General features: G+C 47.1%; 3 protein-coding genes across 8 annotated transcripts in view; 1 reads left to right on the top strand and 2 right to left on the bottom strand.

Moving 5' to 3' along the window:
• nav3 (neuron navigator 3) overlaps positions 1-14,738 on the bottom strand; it is a 209,790-nt gene that overhangs the window by 56,416 nt on the left and 138,636 nt on the right. For 4 of the 6 annotated variants that reach the window (XM_084039402.1, XM_084039398.1, XM_084039399.1 and 1 more), the window contains exons 6-8: positions 13,461-13,529; positions 9,645-9,787; positions 4,522-5,590 (exon numbers count right to left, since the gene is read on the bottom strand). In XM_084039402.1, the coding sequence (XP_083895528.1) occupies positions 4,522-5,590; positions 9,645-9,787; positions 13,461-13,529 (1,281 nt within the window). Of the gene's footprint in view, positions 1-4,521; positions 5,591-9,644; positions 9,788-13,460; positions 13,530-14,429; positions 14,465-14,738 lie in introns of those variants that run through there. The other 2 variants (XM_084039403.1, XM_084039400.1) reach the window with 2 other exon arrangements.
• The window catches only part of LOC311032187 (uncharacterized protein), a gene marked incomplete at its 3' end in the record, with an annotated part of 228,111 nt that overhangs the window by 145,183 nt on the left and 68,190 nt on the right, over positions 1-14,738 (top strand). The window lies entirely within an intron of this gene.
• LOC311032188 (uncharacterized protein) overlaps positions 1-14,738 on the bottom strand; it is a gene marked incomplete at its 3' end in the record, with an annotated part of 75,371 nt that overhangs the window by 3,937 nt on the left and 56,696 nt on the right. The gene's annotated exons all lie outside the window — the stretch shown is intronic.

Genomic DNA, 14,738 nt, shown 5'->3' with positions numbered 1-14,738 from the left:
TGATCCCAGGAAGGGAAGAGTGGAAGCACCTGAAAAATGTAAATAAAAATACATATCTGGGGAGCTTTCTCTGGTGTGTCACGTTTAACATCACAACCACGGCAGGTTGCCGGGTCAGCAAACAGGAGGAAGCAGCCCGGGGGTTACTCCTGTTTTTATATCAGTTACTTGTCTGTGTTTCTGCCGTGTTCGACCAGAAGACGTGAGCTTCTCGTCGGGAACGCCGCCATGTTCTCTGTGAGTGCTACATGAAATATGTCTGTGTGCAACCGCCTCTCCTGCTCCACCCCGAGCTGCATCACCCTCTCTGTTTGTTTGCTGATCTGAAGAAACAAGTAGCGAGTCCAACACACTCGATAACAGTCCTACATACACACACACACACACACACACACACACACACACACACACACACACACACACCCGCAGTGAACGGAAAACAAAGAGAAAAACAGCTCAGTATAAACAGTCAAAAACGCACGCACAGTTAAACACAGTAGCAGATGACAGACACAATAACACTAGACGCACACACACACACACACACACACACACACACACACACACACACACACACACACACAAACAAAGCATGCAAACTTTTCAACCACATGCACATAAAAATCCCTAAATACACACACAGTAAAGCGTGCACACAAAAACACACATGAAGGTCTGAGTAATATAACACACACACACACACACAGTCTGGGGACCACCACCTGCAGAGCTGCAGATAAAAATGTACTTCCAGTTGCGACAGCAGCATCAGCCTGTGACTTCAGCTCTGTTTTCCTTCCTGGCAGCGTCGCTGGTCTCAGTGAACCCACAGAAACACTACCTACCTTTCTATCTATCTACCTTTCTATCTACCTACCTACCTACCTACCTACCTACCTACCTACCTACCTACCTACCTACCTTTCTATCTACCAACCTACCTACCTGCCTACCTACCTACCTACCTGCCTACCTACCTACCTACCTACCTTTCTATCTATCTATCTACCTACCTACCTACCTACCTACCTACCTACCTACCTACCTACCTTTCTATCTACCTACCTACCTACCTACCTACCTTTCTATCTACCTACCTACCTTTCTACCTACCTACATACATTTCTATCTACCTACCTACCTTTCTACCTACCTACCTACCTACCTACCTACCTACCTACCTACCTTTCTATCTACCTACCTACCTACCTACCTACCTTTCTATCTACCTACCTACCTTTCTACCTACCTACATACATTTCTATCTACCTACCTACCTACCTACCTACCTACCTACCTACATACCTTTCTATCTACCTACCTACCTACCTACCTACCTACCTACCTACCTACCTACCTACCTTTCTACCTACCTACCTACCTACCTACCTACCTACCTACCTACCTACATACCTTTCTATCTACCTACCTACCTACCTACCTACCTACCTACCTACCTACCTACCTACCTTTCTACCTACCTACATACCTTTCTATCTACCTACCTTTCTACCTACCTACCTACCTACCTACCTACCTACCTACCTTTCTATCTACCTATCTACCTACCTACCTTTCTACCTACCTACCTACCTACACACCTTTCTATCTACCTACCTACCTACCTACCTACCTTTCTACCTACCTACCTACCTTTCTACCTACCTACCTACCTACCTACCTTTCTACCTACCTACCTACCTTTCTATCTACCTACCTACCTATCTACCTACCTACCTACCTACCTACCTTTCTACCTACCTACCTACCTTTCTACCTACCTACCTACCTACCTACCTTTCTACCTACCTACCTACCTTTCTATCTACCTACCTACCTACCTACCTACCTACCTACCTACATACCTTTCTATCTACCTACCTACCTACCTACCTACCTACCTACCTACCTACCTACCTACCTACCTACCTTTCTACCTACCTACCTACCTACCTACCTACCTACCTACCTACCTACCTACCTACATACCTTTCTATCTACCTACCTACCTACCTACCTACCTACCTACCTACCTACCTACCTTTCTACCTACCTACATACCTTTCTATCTACCTACCTACCTACCTACCTACCTTTCTATCTACCTACCTACCTACCTACCTTTCTATCTACCTACCTACCTACACACCTTTCTATCTACCTACCTACCTACCTACCTACCTACCTACCTACCTTTCTACCTACCTACCTACCTACCTTTCTATCTACCAACCTACCTACCTACCTTTCTATCTACCTACCTTTCTACCTACCTACCTACCTACCTACCTACCTACCTACCTACCTACCTACCTACCTACCTTTCTATCTACCTATCTACCTACCTACCTTTCTACCTACCTACCTACCTACACACCTTTCTATCTACCTACCTACCTACCTACCTACCTTTCTATCTACCAACCTACCTACCTACCTTTCTATCTACCAACCTACCTACCTACCTACCTACCTACATACCTACCTACCTACCTACCTACCTTTCTACCTACCTACCTACCTACCTACCTTTCTATCTACCTACCTACCTACCTTTCTATCTACCAACCTACCTACCTACCTACCTACCTACCTACCTACCTACCTACCTACCTACCTACCTACCTACCTTTCTATCTACCTACCTACCCATAAGGATTTTGACAGATTAATACCAGTTAAAATGTAAATATAATATTAAAAATAAAAAGCTGAGAGGATGATAGCTGGTCGGGGTTTCACTTTACTCAGCAACACGGGGCAACTTGGCTCAGCTCTCGAGGAGTTGATTATTTATTCACTGAACACCATGAGACCGGTTCACGGCTACGCCATCATTGTGAATGCAGCATCGTGGCTGCTGACTCTCCTGCACAGGTGAGCTGAGGACAGCTGACCTGGTTTGTGCATACTCTGCAGCTGGAGATAAATGATGGATTCCATCTATTTGTGCATGGGTCATCGTTGCTGCAGGGCAGAGACACAGCACCTCTGCAATGCAACGCACTTCCATCGTCTGCTGTACGACAGACACACATTTAAAATGAGCATCCCTGTGTGTGTGTGTGTTTAGGGAGGGAACGTAAATCAATCCTGCACACCAAAACGAGTCCTACGAGCGCTCCGATCTGGTAAACTTGGCAGAGGCAACGCCTTTAACGTGGGCAGAGAAGAGAAAAAGATGCCTAATTGGGCTGAAAATGATGGTGGATAGCAGCTCGGCAGGAGGCCTCTCTGCTGTCTGCACGCTGGGCGGAGGAGAACATTCAGCTGGAGGACAAAGATGGAGGCGACAGAATCGTGCTCACGGAGAACAAAGGTGGAGGGAGGACAGTGAATCCACAAAGAAGAAGGGTTTGTGAAGACAACCGGGTTTCATACCTGGTTCAGACTCTGGTTAATCAAACAAAGGGCCAACGGGGAGTCACCCCCCGTACAGAAGAAAAAGAGCTAGTGTGTTAGCCGTCAACTTAACCTGTTTTTAAGGAGGATTTCACTGTGCTTGTTTCCGATGTGACCTTTACAGCAGAGACAATGAAGCCTCAAAAAATCCCAACTCTCCACTGACTCTGAAATGTCAATCATCGGAGATTTGTGTTGAATATTCTTCTCTCTCCAAGTGCAAACTTGTGAATTGGTTTCCAGAGTCTCTTATGTCTCTCTAATGTGTTTTATCAGCAATGATTTTGTAAAAAAACACAAAAAACAGTGAGAGGTTTGTTCCGACTCAACGTTTTTTACGACCCCAATTATCTACATAAACGAAAGAAAAATGTTAAACAGGTTTCATAAAGTTCCTCTGGTGGCATCACACATTATTTCTAGACTCAGCGTCGCCTTGCTCATGGAGTGGGTCGAGGTTCGATTCCCCTTCTTCGTCCCAGGCTCTAACTTTGCTAACTGTGTGGGATTAAAGCAATGCTAATGCTTGAGAAGAGGCTGGATGTGTCGGGGCTGACTGAGCACTGAGGAGGAGGAAGAGCAGGATAGAAGGGGCGAAGGATTAAGTCTCGTTTAATGGGATTCCTAACTCTCTTTCTCTCCCAGCACAAAAGCGTCCCGGAGACTTTGGCGGCTCCTCTGGATTACCTCTGCTGTTGTAAGAGGAGTCGGCCCTGCTGGGCGGGTTTAAACCACTTCCTGCTCCGTCAGTGGAAGCATGCAGCCAGCTGTACGCATCAAAACACCACCAGTTGAGTGGGGAGAATAAGGGGGGGGGGGGGATGTCTGGATCCTCACATCAAAGATGAAACCCAGACAGTTAAATAACAGGATTTGGCAAGCGTCAGGCAGCGGATGTTAATGTGTTCTGTAATAGCTGTGAAGGGATGAGGAGGCGAGGGGGAGATGCACAGCGGGGGGCGCCAGCTGATCACCGGAGGAGCTCCAGGAATCTACTGGATGGTACGGTCCATGTGTGAATATATATCAATATATTAACCTCTCTGGGGTAAAGGGGTTTGGGTGAGGTGGAAATAAACATATCGTATGGATGCAACACACACACACACACACTCTCACCTGTACATGAAGGGAGCTACAGTCGCAGTGTTGGGGTGGTTGTGCTGCTGCTGCTGAGGAAGCTGAACAACTCCGTTCCCTCCGAGAGCTCCTCCTCCTCCGACGCCTCCTCCTCCCAGCATGCCGCTGGACCCGGACAGGGCCGAGGTGCTGGTGGAGGAGGTCATGCTCGTCCTTTTGCCCTCCGGACCCCCACCGGACCGCTGGATGTAGAAGCTGCCTCCCTGGCCTCCTTTAGTGAGCTTGCCTCGGTCCCCGTCTCCGGCGCCCCGCATGTTGCCGCTGCTGTTTAAGGCGGTCTGGCTCTGGGACTTGGACGTGGAGGTGGAGGGGGCTTTGAGTCCCGGCTTGGGGATGCCGCTGCAAGCCGAGGGGACGCCACCATCTTTCTTCGACGGCTTCCCTCCCTTGGGGATGAAGCTGCCGATTTTAGAGCTCTTCTTGTTGGGGTCGGCGAACGCCTCCTCTTTCGGTGGGGAGCTCTCTTTGGAGGACTTCCCCGATCTGCTTTTGTCCTCCTTGTCTTTGGACCGGCTGCCGTTGGCGGACGCTTTAGAAAACGAGGAGGAGGGGGAGGTCTTGCTTGGCGGCGTGAGCGATGCTGAGGAGGTCTTGGTAGACACCTGCTTGGCTGTAGCGCTGCTGCTGCCGCTGCTGCACGCCGACCCCGTGGGCGTGAGGCCTTCCTCGCCGTACTCCGACAGGTCGTCCTCTTCCTGCAGGGACATCTCCGCCACGGACGGGGACGCCCGCGACGCCGACCTGGGGTTGATGAGGCGGAACTTCTCCAGCATGGACCTCTGGGGGACGCCCCCACCGCCGGCCGACCCCACTTTGGAGGCGTCGCCGTCGGAGCCCTGGGGGGAGAGGGTGGGGGAGTGCGTGGGGCTCGCCAGCATGGACGACGTGGCGCTGTGCTTGAGGTTCATGGACTTGCTGCGCCAGGACTTGCCGGTGGTGGGCGAGGGGATGGCAGAGGCCAGCTGCTGCCCGCTGAGGCTGGTGGGGACCGTCCCACCGAGACCACTCCCGTTCATGGCGCCGGGCGCCGGGATGCCCCTCACTGCTTCTGGACGGAGGAGACGGAGACAGGAAGTTAGGTCTAACATGCTACAGTTACAACTATGAGTCACTGATTAAAATGTGATAATGGTGACATCATTTCACAGCAGTCACAGGGCAAATCCTCAAAGTTGTGATTGCTGCAAACTTTCACAGACTTCCCGGATTTATTTCACATGAACATTCTGCCGTCTTCATTCAGCTCAAAAAGTTGAGCAAAAAAAAGAGAAACTTTCCATTTGGTCCCAATTGGCAGAATATCTACAGTAAGATGTGTGAAAAAAAGAATAAAGCTTTGAGTGTTTTCATTACAAGGGAGTCTCACAGGAGTTTCTTCTATAGAGGCCTGTCACAGCACTACCGCAGGTTGTCAGGGACAGACCGCCAAGTAGTAACCGTGGCAACAGAAGACATCACACCAGCTATGCTAACACGGATGGGGAAGGGTCATTGTTGGACATCGGCCTTTGATCATCAGTGTGTTGTAGCTGTAGTTTGTGTTCGTGGAGAAGAAGGTGAGTTAAGTTCCACCTCGACTCACAGCTGCAGTGGAGGAACAATGTCTGTGATCGGGGGATTCCTCCGTGTGATCCTTCAACGCCGGGAGAAAACGGCAGAGAAGACTCTGAGAGGAGATCAAACCCCCCGAACTCCCCCACATGTTTTCTGCTGTAATAATAGTGGAGATATCAGGTCCAACGATCAGTAAGCTACTTTTCCTACACGTACAAGAAGATTCTAGTTACATGAGTGTTTTTGTCTTAATTGATTTTATATGTTATTAATTAATTAATTATATTTTTTTCCAATGAATCTGTCTACTCTTGTCTCTAGAAGTTCATTTTTATTTCTTGATTTTTTTTTATTGGTGGGGGGGGGGGGGGTATTTTTTAATATTTGACCACTGATCACATTCACTGGCATTTATTCTCTCTCTCTCACACACACACACACACACACACACACACACACATCCTGGGTGTCTGACACTCTGACCATCAGCATAAACAACACATAAAAGAGCCGGCAGCGGCAGACAGATAAAGTATAGTATTTGAGAAGGGGGGGGGGGGGGGATCAGAGATGGAGGTGGGGGTGAAGACAGGAAGGCGACGCGGTGACATGATGAAGCTCCGCACCATTACACTGAGAGTCTGTCTGGCTGTCAGTCAGCACAGTGAGACGGGTTCAGCTGGCTGTGAGTCACCTCCGGTCTGAAAGCCCCTTCAGGCATGGGGGGGGGGGGGGACTCTAACCGGCTTACACGTCTGACAACATCCTCTCAAACCTTAAAACACGCCTGGAGTCACATCCTCACCCTCTCAGACTGGAACGGAGACGCTGCTTTAAAACGTGAATCACGTATCTCCATAGGTCTCCATTCAATACAGGCTAATCAGTATTAATGGTGCTAATATCATGCTGGCATAAAGCATCAATACACTAACTGTACATACGGTAGAGTAGCTGCTATATTAGCTTTAATATTATATTATTATAGATACAGGACCTTCACCCAGGACGCCACCGTTCATGTCCCGTGTGTACCTGAGACTCCTGAGACTTCAGTCACATAAAAACATATTTATGTGTGTGTGTGTGTGTGTGTGTGTGTCTAGACAGAATCCTTTCTTGTGTTTATGTTGTCTCTGTCCTCTCTATTACCCTTCATCTTCACAGCGGCGTGGGCCCTCGGGGGCCGTTTGAATGAACGGGAACAAAAAAACAGATTACAAGCGTTTGTATGATTCTGTGTGTGTGTGTGTGTGTGTGTGTGTGTGTGTGTCCAGTCAATTAACCCCGTCTTTAGAGAACTGCCCCCCCCTCTTCTCACTCCAACACCCGGAGGCTGCCGCGCCACACTTTTCTTTCGCCGTGCAGTGACTCGCCGTTACCATGGCAACAGACTCCTCTTCTCCTTTTTTTTTTCTTCAGCGGCCAAGGAACAAAAAAAAAAAGAAAAGTCATTCCTGCTGGGCGGCGGCTGGACCCGATGTATGTTTGAGACTGCGAGGCGGATGATGATCAGAAATTGGAATACACACACACACACACACACACACTCAGTTAAAACCTGCAGCGAGTCAGTCGGTAGTGACTCGTTCCCTGTCGTCTGCAGCTTCTGCTTTGGATGCTGAGTTTTATCACTCTCTTCTCTGTGGAGTTGAACGCTGCTCGACTCCGCTGCTCCCCCCGTGACATCACTGTCAGGCGGATAACAACACATCATCGCCTCGCTCCGGGAAAGGCAGCAGCTCCTCCGCTCAGCTTTCACACACTTTCCCCCGGCTGCCTCCTCATCCTAATGCCCGACAACGAGCAGAGCAACAGCCAACTTTTCTTCAGCACTTTGTGGCCTTTGAGCTTTTGTTTTGGCAACGTGAACAGCCCTATGACGACATACTTGGTTATGAATATAACAACGTTGTGTTGATCTGGTGGTGGTATCTGCAGCCATTTATGCACAAATATATAAACATGATATTATAACCATGTATCTTAATGACTTCACAAATAAAACATATGATAATATTTATATTTTAACCCCGCCTTCAAAATAAAACACAGCACTTTGAACGCCGGCTGAGGGGGAATGAAGCTGTCAAACAACAAACAGCATATCTACTTAAATCTGGAGGTCGGGTTCATAATGGGAGGTCAGCCATGTTATAATAAAGCGGCTCTTTGGAGAAGATTATTGGCAGAAATGTGAAAATCTCTGGGATATTTTAAAACTTCTCTCCAGGCTTCGCTATCACATCACCGGGTTAAAAATATCACCTGTGCAACATCTGTCAAGCTTCATATATCCTGAACTGTTAAATATATATATATATCTGGTGCAGATTGAAGAAAAGTTCCCTTCTGAATTATTGAGGGAGGCTCCTTCAGCCTACAGCATCCTTGTTTACAGTTTGGCAATCCTGACATTAACATCGCTGCAGATTTCAGATGCCGTTTTTCCCTCGAAGGCGTCATCTGTTGTGTAAGATTAAAGAGAAGCTCCGCGTCTGTGACGGGCACATATACAGTGAAGGAGAGACTTCCTGTGTCTGTTTCTGGCTTCTCCTCGCTCCGCTACCTACTTTTCTTTTTCGCCCGGAAGCTTCCGTCTGCATCGCTGACATTTCCCCACCATTGATTTTTTCTTCTTCTTCACTTCTGTTCTCTGACTTGCAACCAGAAACAGCGTTTCATCTCCCCTGCAGTGAAGCTCCACTGTCTGGCATTTGTCTTCCTGGCAGGGCTCAACATGCCCAGAATAGGACACATCCATCCACATCCAGAAACACAACTAGTTTCATACAACGATAAAGAAGAAAGCGATGGACTGAATCCTTTACGATATGGAACCTAAAGAAATGATTTTTCCTCTTTGCTCTCAGTGAGTTCAGAAATCATCCTGACTTTTAGGATTCATCTCACAAAGAGGAGTGTGTTCTCCACCAATCACTTTATGATCGCATGTATTGTCATCATAAGGTCATAAACGCATCGGGGAATCGGGTTTAATTGCTTTAAAATGAATGAGAGCAGCGGGATCAATTTTCATTATCATCACTGTACGAGCCAATTAAAGTGGTGATTAATCTCCCGAACGAGCCCCGAGTAAATCTTACAGCTCATATAAGTACAGTTGGGCAAAGTGATTACAGCGTTTTTTGTGAGATATATTTACTCTTCACAACAGAAAGATGTACCGTCTCAGAAAACATAATCACTCTTGATTAGCTTCATCACACTCCACGGAGCAGCTGCCTGACTCCGAAGCCCGTTGGTTTATCTCATCATCGCCGCCGCCACGCTGTGAGAATGTGCCGCCGCCTCCACTTAATGGCCTCCATTATAGCTCACTTGGAATGAAGACGTGGGGATGACTCAGCAGACGGGTGAAGACCGGGATGCTCCGCAGCCTCCGTCTGCCTGAGCCAGTGGCGCCACCAAGTGGTCGGGACGGAGAATGTAAGACATCTAGACTATATTCTATCTATTCTGTGAGTGTGTGTGTGTGTGTGTGTGTGTGTGTGTGTGTGTGTGTGTGTGTGCGGTGACCTCCTCACCTCGGTCGTTGCCGCTGGCATACTGAAGAGGCTTGCTCTTGTCGATGCTGTTGAAGCTCTGGCTGCGGCGGTTGAGGTTGGAGGAGCCCGGGCTCCTGGAGGCCCCGCTGCCTGCAGCAGGTACTCTGGAGGGGCCTGGCAACCTGCAGGAGGGTGGAGGTGGTTAGAGGTGGAGCAGAAATATATCGTCTATATATCACAAGGGCAGAATCATTGTCATACTGCCATAACTTTTTTTCCTATACTGACAGATATATGGTGACATTTTCCAGGCACTAATAACTACGGATGTCCCGATCTCATTTTTTGGCTACTGTTCCGATTCTGATATTTCCCGATACCGATTTCCGATATCACTTTTTAAAGCCATTTCCTTTGGTTATTCTCAGAAAGTGTGAGCCCTGGAGGGTGAGAGGTCCGGAAACAAGCCTCAGTCGGACTCAAAAAGGCGGATAAAAGACCACGAACGAGGCTTTTTAGCTCTTTAGCTGTACGGACTCTATACGGCACAGGAAGTGAGGCGAGGAGAAGTTGAAAGAGTTGTTGGTGGTGTCGTGGATTCTGACCTCAGTGTGTCAGTGTGTGAGATGAAGAGTTCTTTCGTGGGTTGATGAGACGGATGAAAGAAAGGAGATCCGTCTCCGTACACCGACACGTTAACACACATCTACGAGGAGCTTCGTCTCCCTGCAGTCTGACACTGACACACTTTCCCATCATCCTCCACTCCCTCGACGGCGTCCGGGCCGCCGGGCGTCGAGCGCTGATTTGTGGCGCCGCAGCTGCAGGAATTTTTCACGACTCTCGCGAGGACGCTAAAAGAATTATCTCATCAAAAAACAACAACTTTACGTTGCAGATGCTTTCCCTCCACATCTGATTTGTTAGGAAGTTATTTCAAAAACAGATCTGGCACGCGGATCACATCCAGATTTATTTTCTCCCATTAAACTTTAACTATGATGGTTTGATGTGATGTTTACGAGCCAATTCCAGCGTCTTATATATGTTTATTATGTATGTTTGCGTAGGACTCGACTGCAGGTCACGATGTGAGGGGAGATAGGAGGTAAGAAGAGACCGAGAGCGGGCTTGGCTCTTGCATCAGAGAGCCGTGGGCGTTTTCTATTCACGGCTTGGAGTGGGCAAGAAAAAAGAAAAGCTTGAATCCATGCTGACGACTCGGTGTCTTTCTGTCTGCGGGATGTCGTTTAACGGAGAGAACCGATTCACTACGCCCAACGTGATACTTGGAGGGGGAATTCTTCAATCCCGAGAGGTCAAAACATATTTCATATCCTCCATTTCGTCTTGATGCCTTCACATAATAAAACTAATAATTGATTAAAACGTGATTATTACTTCCTTTGAAGCAACGTAGAAGAAGCTAGAAGAAGAAGTTTCTCTTCTCTGTGATTTCTGCTGTTTCTTTCCATCAGAGGGGCGAGCCAGGTGGACAAACGGACACAGTGGGATCAAACCCATAGCAGAAGTATTTTAGGATGTAGATGATCAATGCAGCGGAATAAAGCCTGCATGCATCGCTGGACTGGTATCTATTTCACACCGACACAAGTCCAAACTGTATTTTCTATTCCTTGATATTCTTGTTTTTATTTATTTATTATTTATTTATGTATTCATTTATTTATTTTATTTATTTATTTTTATTATTGTTTTTTTTCTTAATTTTTAAATTTAAAATGTTTTATTTTTAAACTTTATTTTATTATTGGCTTGTTTTAATGTGTTTTTTTTCCCTCCAATGCTTTTAATGTTTTATGTAAAGCACTTTGAATTGCCCTGTTGTTGAAAGGCATCATATCTTTTTTATTAAAAGTTCTGTTTTATCATTATTATGACATTTGAACATGCCACACAAGCATTTATCCCACCAGTTAATCCTGCAGGAAGGCTCTTCATCGGCTCCACTAACTGATCCCAGTGAAACAGATGATCCTCTGAGCTTCGGGGCTCATCAGACGCTGCATCTTACTGACGCAACGAGAAACACAGAAAGCATGCGATGAAATATTCAGCTCGTCTACGATCGCAGCGGAGCGGCATGGAACTCGGCTTTACTTTGGGTGTCAGCGATTAAGCAGCGCAGCATGCAGTCGGGGCGAAGCTGCCTCCTCAGTGAGTCCACGTATGTGCTGAACAATGTAAACGTTGTTTTCATACGGGCAGAATGAAATGTGCTCAAGTGACATCACGAAGCAGCAAATGTGTCGACACTCAGTTCTCAGCTCCTAAAAGTGAAGCTCCCACAGGTTCAATCAACAAGCTAGACAACAGAGTAGACCAAACAAAAAAACTACAAAATGAAGATGACGGGAACAAGAAGAAGAAAATAGAGAGACTTGAGAGGTAAACAGGGAATCAGAGAGAGAAAGTATGAGAGATAAACAGCCAGACGACGAGGGCAATTCAGATGGAAATCAGAGGAAGTCCCCTTTGATCATGAGGATACTTTCATCTTCCAAACTACGTGTTCCATCATGCAATCGGCAAAACTGGAGCCGGAAGAGAGGAAATGTCATGTAGCTTTTTTGTTTTGAGGACACAGGAGGAAGAAGAGACCCCTGCAGACGAGAGAGAGGGTCGAGGTTTCTGTGATCATGCCGAGTGGAGGTGATCCGGTTCGTTAACGTGGTAGAAATATAACCCGAGCTATCAAACATCCCCCCCTGCTGCAGAGATGGGGGAGTAGAAGGACCGGTCAGTGTTTCAGCCCATTTAGAATCACAAATATAAGTTGCAGTGAAGGAGTTAAAGGTTGATAAGACAGCAACACGAGGATCCGACCCAATCAGAGGTGTAGAAATGCATGGAAAGACCAATATTGAGTTCCTCATCTAAACAAGGGTGACCTTGTGACATCACTAATACCCTCCTCTCTACTCACACATGTATGTGAGAGCTTCCTTTAGCTCTCAGGCTAACGAGCTGAGCGTCACCTGGAGGGGAACGTTCTCCTCGCCACAATCAGACATCGATTGTTTCCCCCCGTTTTTAGAAACACTAACGCGTCGTCGCTTCGGGAGATGGAAGGTTTAAAAATAACTTCTCACACGGCAAGAAAGCAATTCAATCAGGTAATCACGCTGGAAGGACCGGTGACGCCATGGCCGCTCGCTGACCTGCGATGTGTTAGAGCAGCAGCGAGGTCGCCGGTGGGAGAGGAGAGGTCAGCACCCACGGGTGCAGCATTGTTGTTAACACGCTCTGAGCTGGAACAAATGCTGCGAGCATCAGACAGCTGTCTTATAGCTTATTTAGCAGCAGCCTCTTTGTGCCAAGATGTGTAAAAGTGTTATTCCCAGAGGACACATCACCCAGAAGAGCACGTCTCAAGTGTTTAAAGTGCCGGACGAGAATAAATGATTTATATTAATCCTCGATTTCCTTTTCTTTTTTTGTTTTGGTGCAAAAAAAGCGTCGCCAATGTGCTAAAGAGCTCCCCCGGTGGTCACCGCTGTCATTGCATTTCAAACAAGCTCTCATCATTCATCATAATTACTGACTGAACGCTAAACATTTCCTTTCTTGCTGGAAATACTACATTTACAGTTTAATTGTTGTTTTTACTTTTGTCTCACATGTTGCCTGTTACATTACTTTGTTTTTGTACTATTTATCTATTGTTTTATACTCAGATGTTACGTCTAATGGCAGATTGAGAGAAAACTGTGAGGAACTGTTGCTTCACCCAAAAACACAGAACCCCTACCAGCTGACCTTTGACCTCTCTGAGGTGGAAACCAGACGTGTGAGGATGAGGGGATGAATGACAGAAAGCAGGTTGGTATTTACCGTGTGTTCTTCTTCTGCGGCGAGCCTAGTCCGCCGTGGCCCGGAGGACTTGCATATCGTGCTGTGAGACTGATGAGAGAGCAGATGACGGAGCGTTAACGCAGTTAGAGCAGGAATGAGAGGAGGAATTCACTTAATCTAATGCATTAATGGAGTAAAGGAGCCATTCAGAGAGAAACAGGGGGAGGAGGAGGAGGAGGAGGCACATAGTGCATGATGTTTTGCAGCATGTTTCCCCACATGATGGCTCACATATGTTCACACACACACACACACGTGTGTGTGAGACTTATCCAATAACATCCCTCGGTCTAATTACGCTGCCTTTCATATACAAACTTTCACAATGAAGAACGCCGCAGTGGCATCGTTGGGAAATGCCCACAGCTCCAGTCATTCGTTTATAACCGCACACTCACTGTTAGTCATCACAAGAACGGGAACCGCCCCCGCCGCCGCCGCCTTCCACAGGAAGTAGTTAATTTTCTTGAAGAAGAACAAAGCCTTTAATCATCACGCCTTCGCCCCGTAAACAGACGAAGGCCAGGTGTTTCACCCCGCGTGGAAACATCCGGTCTGAACCATGTGACCGTCTCTCATTGGTCGAACAGAGGATCCATTCACATCATCTTCATCATATCTGCTGTCTTTAACCAGCAGCTTAATGGGGATGTAGTGGCTAAGCTAACGACTGACACTCAGGCTAACTCAGCTAGCATCACGTTAGCATCCAAACACAAAGTTCTGTTCTTTTTTTCCACTCTTAATGAATAAAACTGCTTTTTTTGTTTCATGCAAATTCACAAAAACCACCCAGAAACATAAACGAATAAATATCACATTGGAGACTGAAATATGAACCTCGTAGATGACAGAACATAATGAATACAGGGAAGCGGCTAAGAACAAAGAGTGTAGTGGTGCTTGTCTATTTCAATGAGGAACAAACAAACTGCTGACTGTACTCACCAGCTAGCATGACACAGCATAAAATAACTCCGAAGTTAGACGAGCTACTGAGAAAGTCTTCTTGAGTTACAGGATAAATAAAGTCCAGACTCGTGGTCCTGGTTCCTTCAGAGCTGCAGACTTCCAACCAGGACCGGAGCAGCTGAGCTCCTTCATGGAGAGTCTTTGTGAAACAAGCCGGTCTCTGTTGTGTGATCGTGGGCCGGACGGAGACAATACACCACCTATACTGGGTGACGGAGGATTCTCTCCTCCCGACTGCTGTTAGCGAGCGGCTCTGAAAACGCCATGGAACTGAACGGGAACGGA

This window comes from Eutrigla gurnardus, assembly GCF_963514095.1.
Source record: "Eutrigla gurnardus genome assembly, chromosome: 21".
NCBI lineage: Eukaryota > Metazoa > Chordata > Actinopteri > Perciformes > Triglidae > Eutrigla > Eutrigla gurnardus.
Note: the sequence above shows the minus strand (reverse complement) of the source record. Positions and strands in the feature narration are given on the sequence as shown.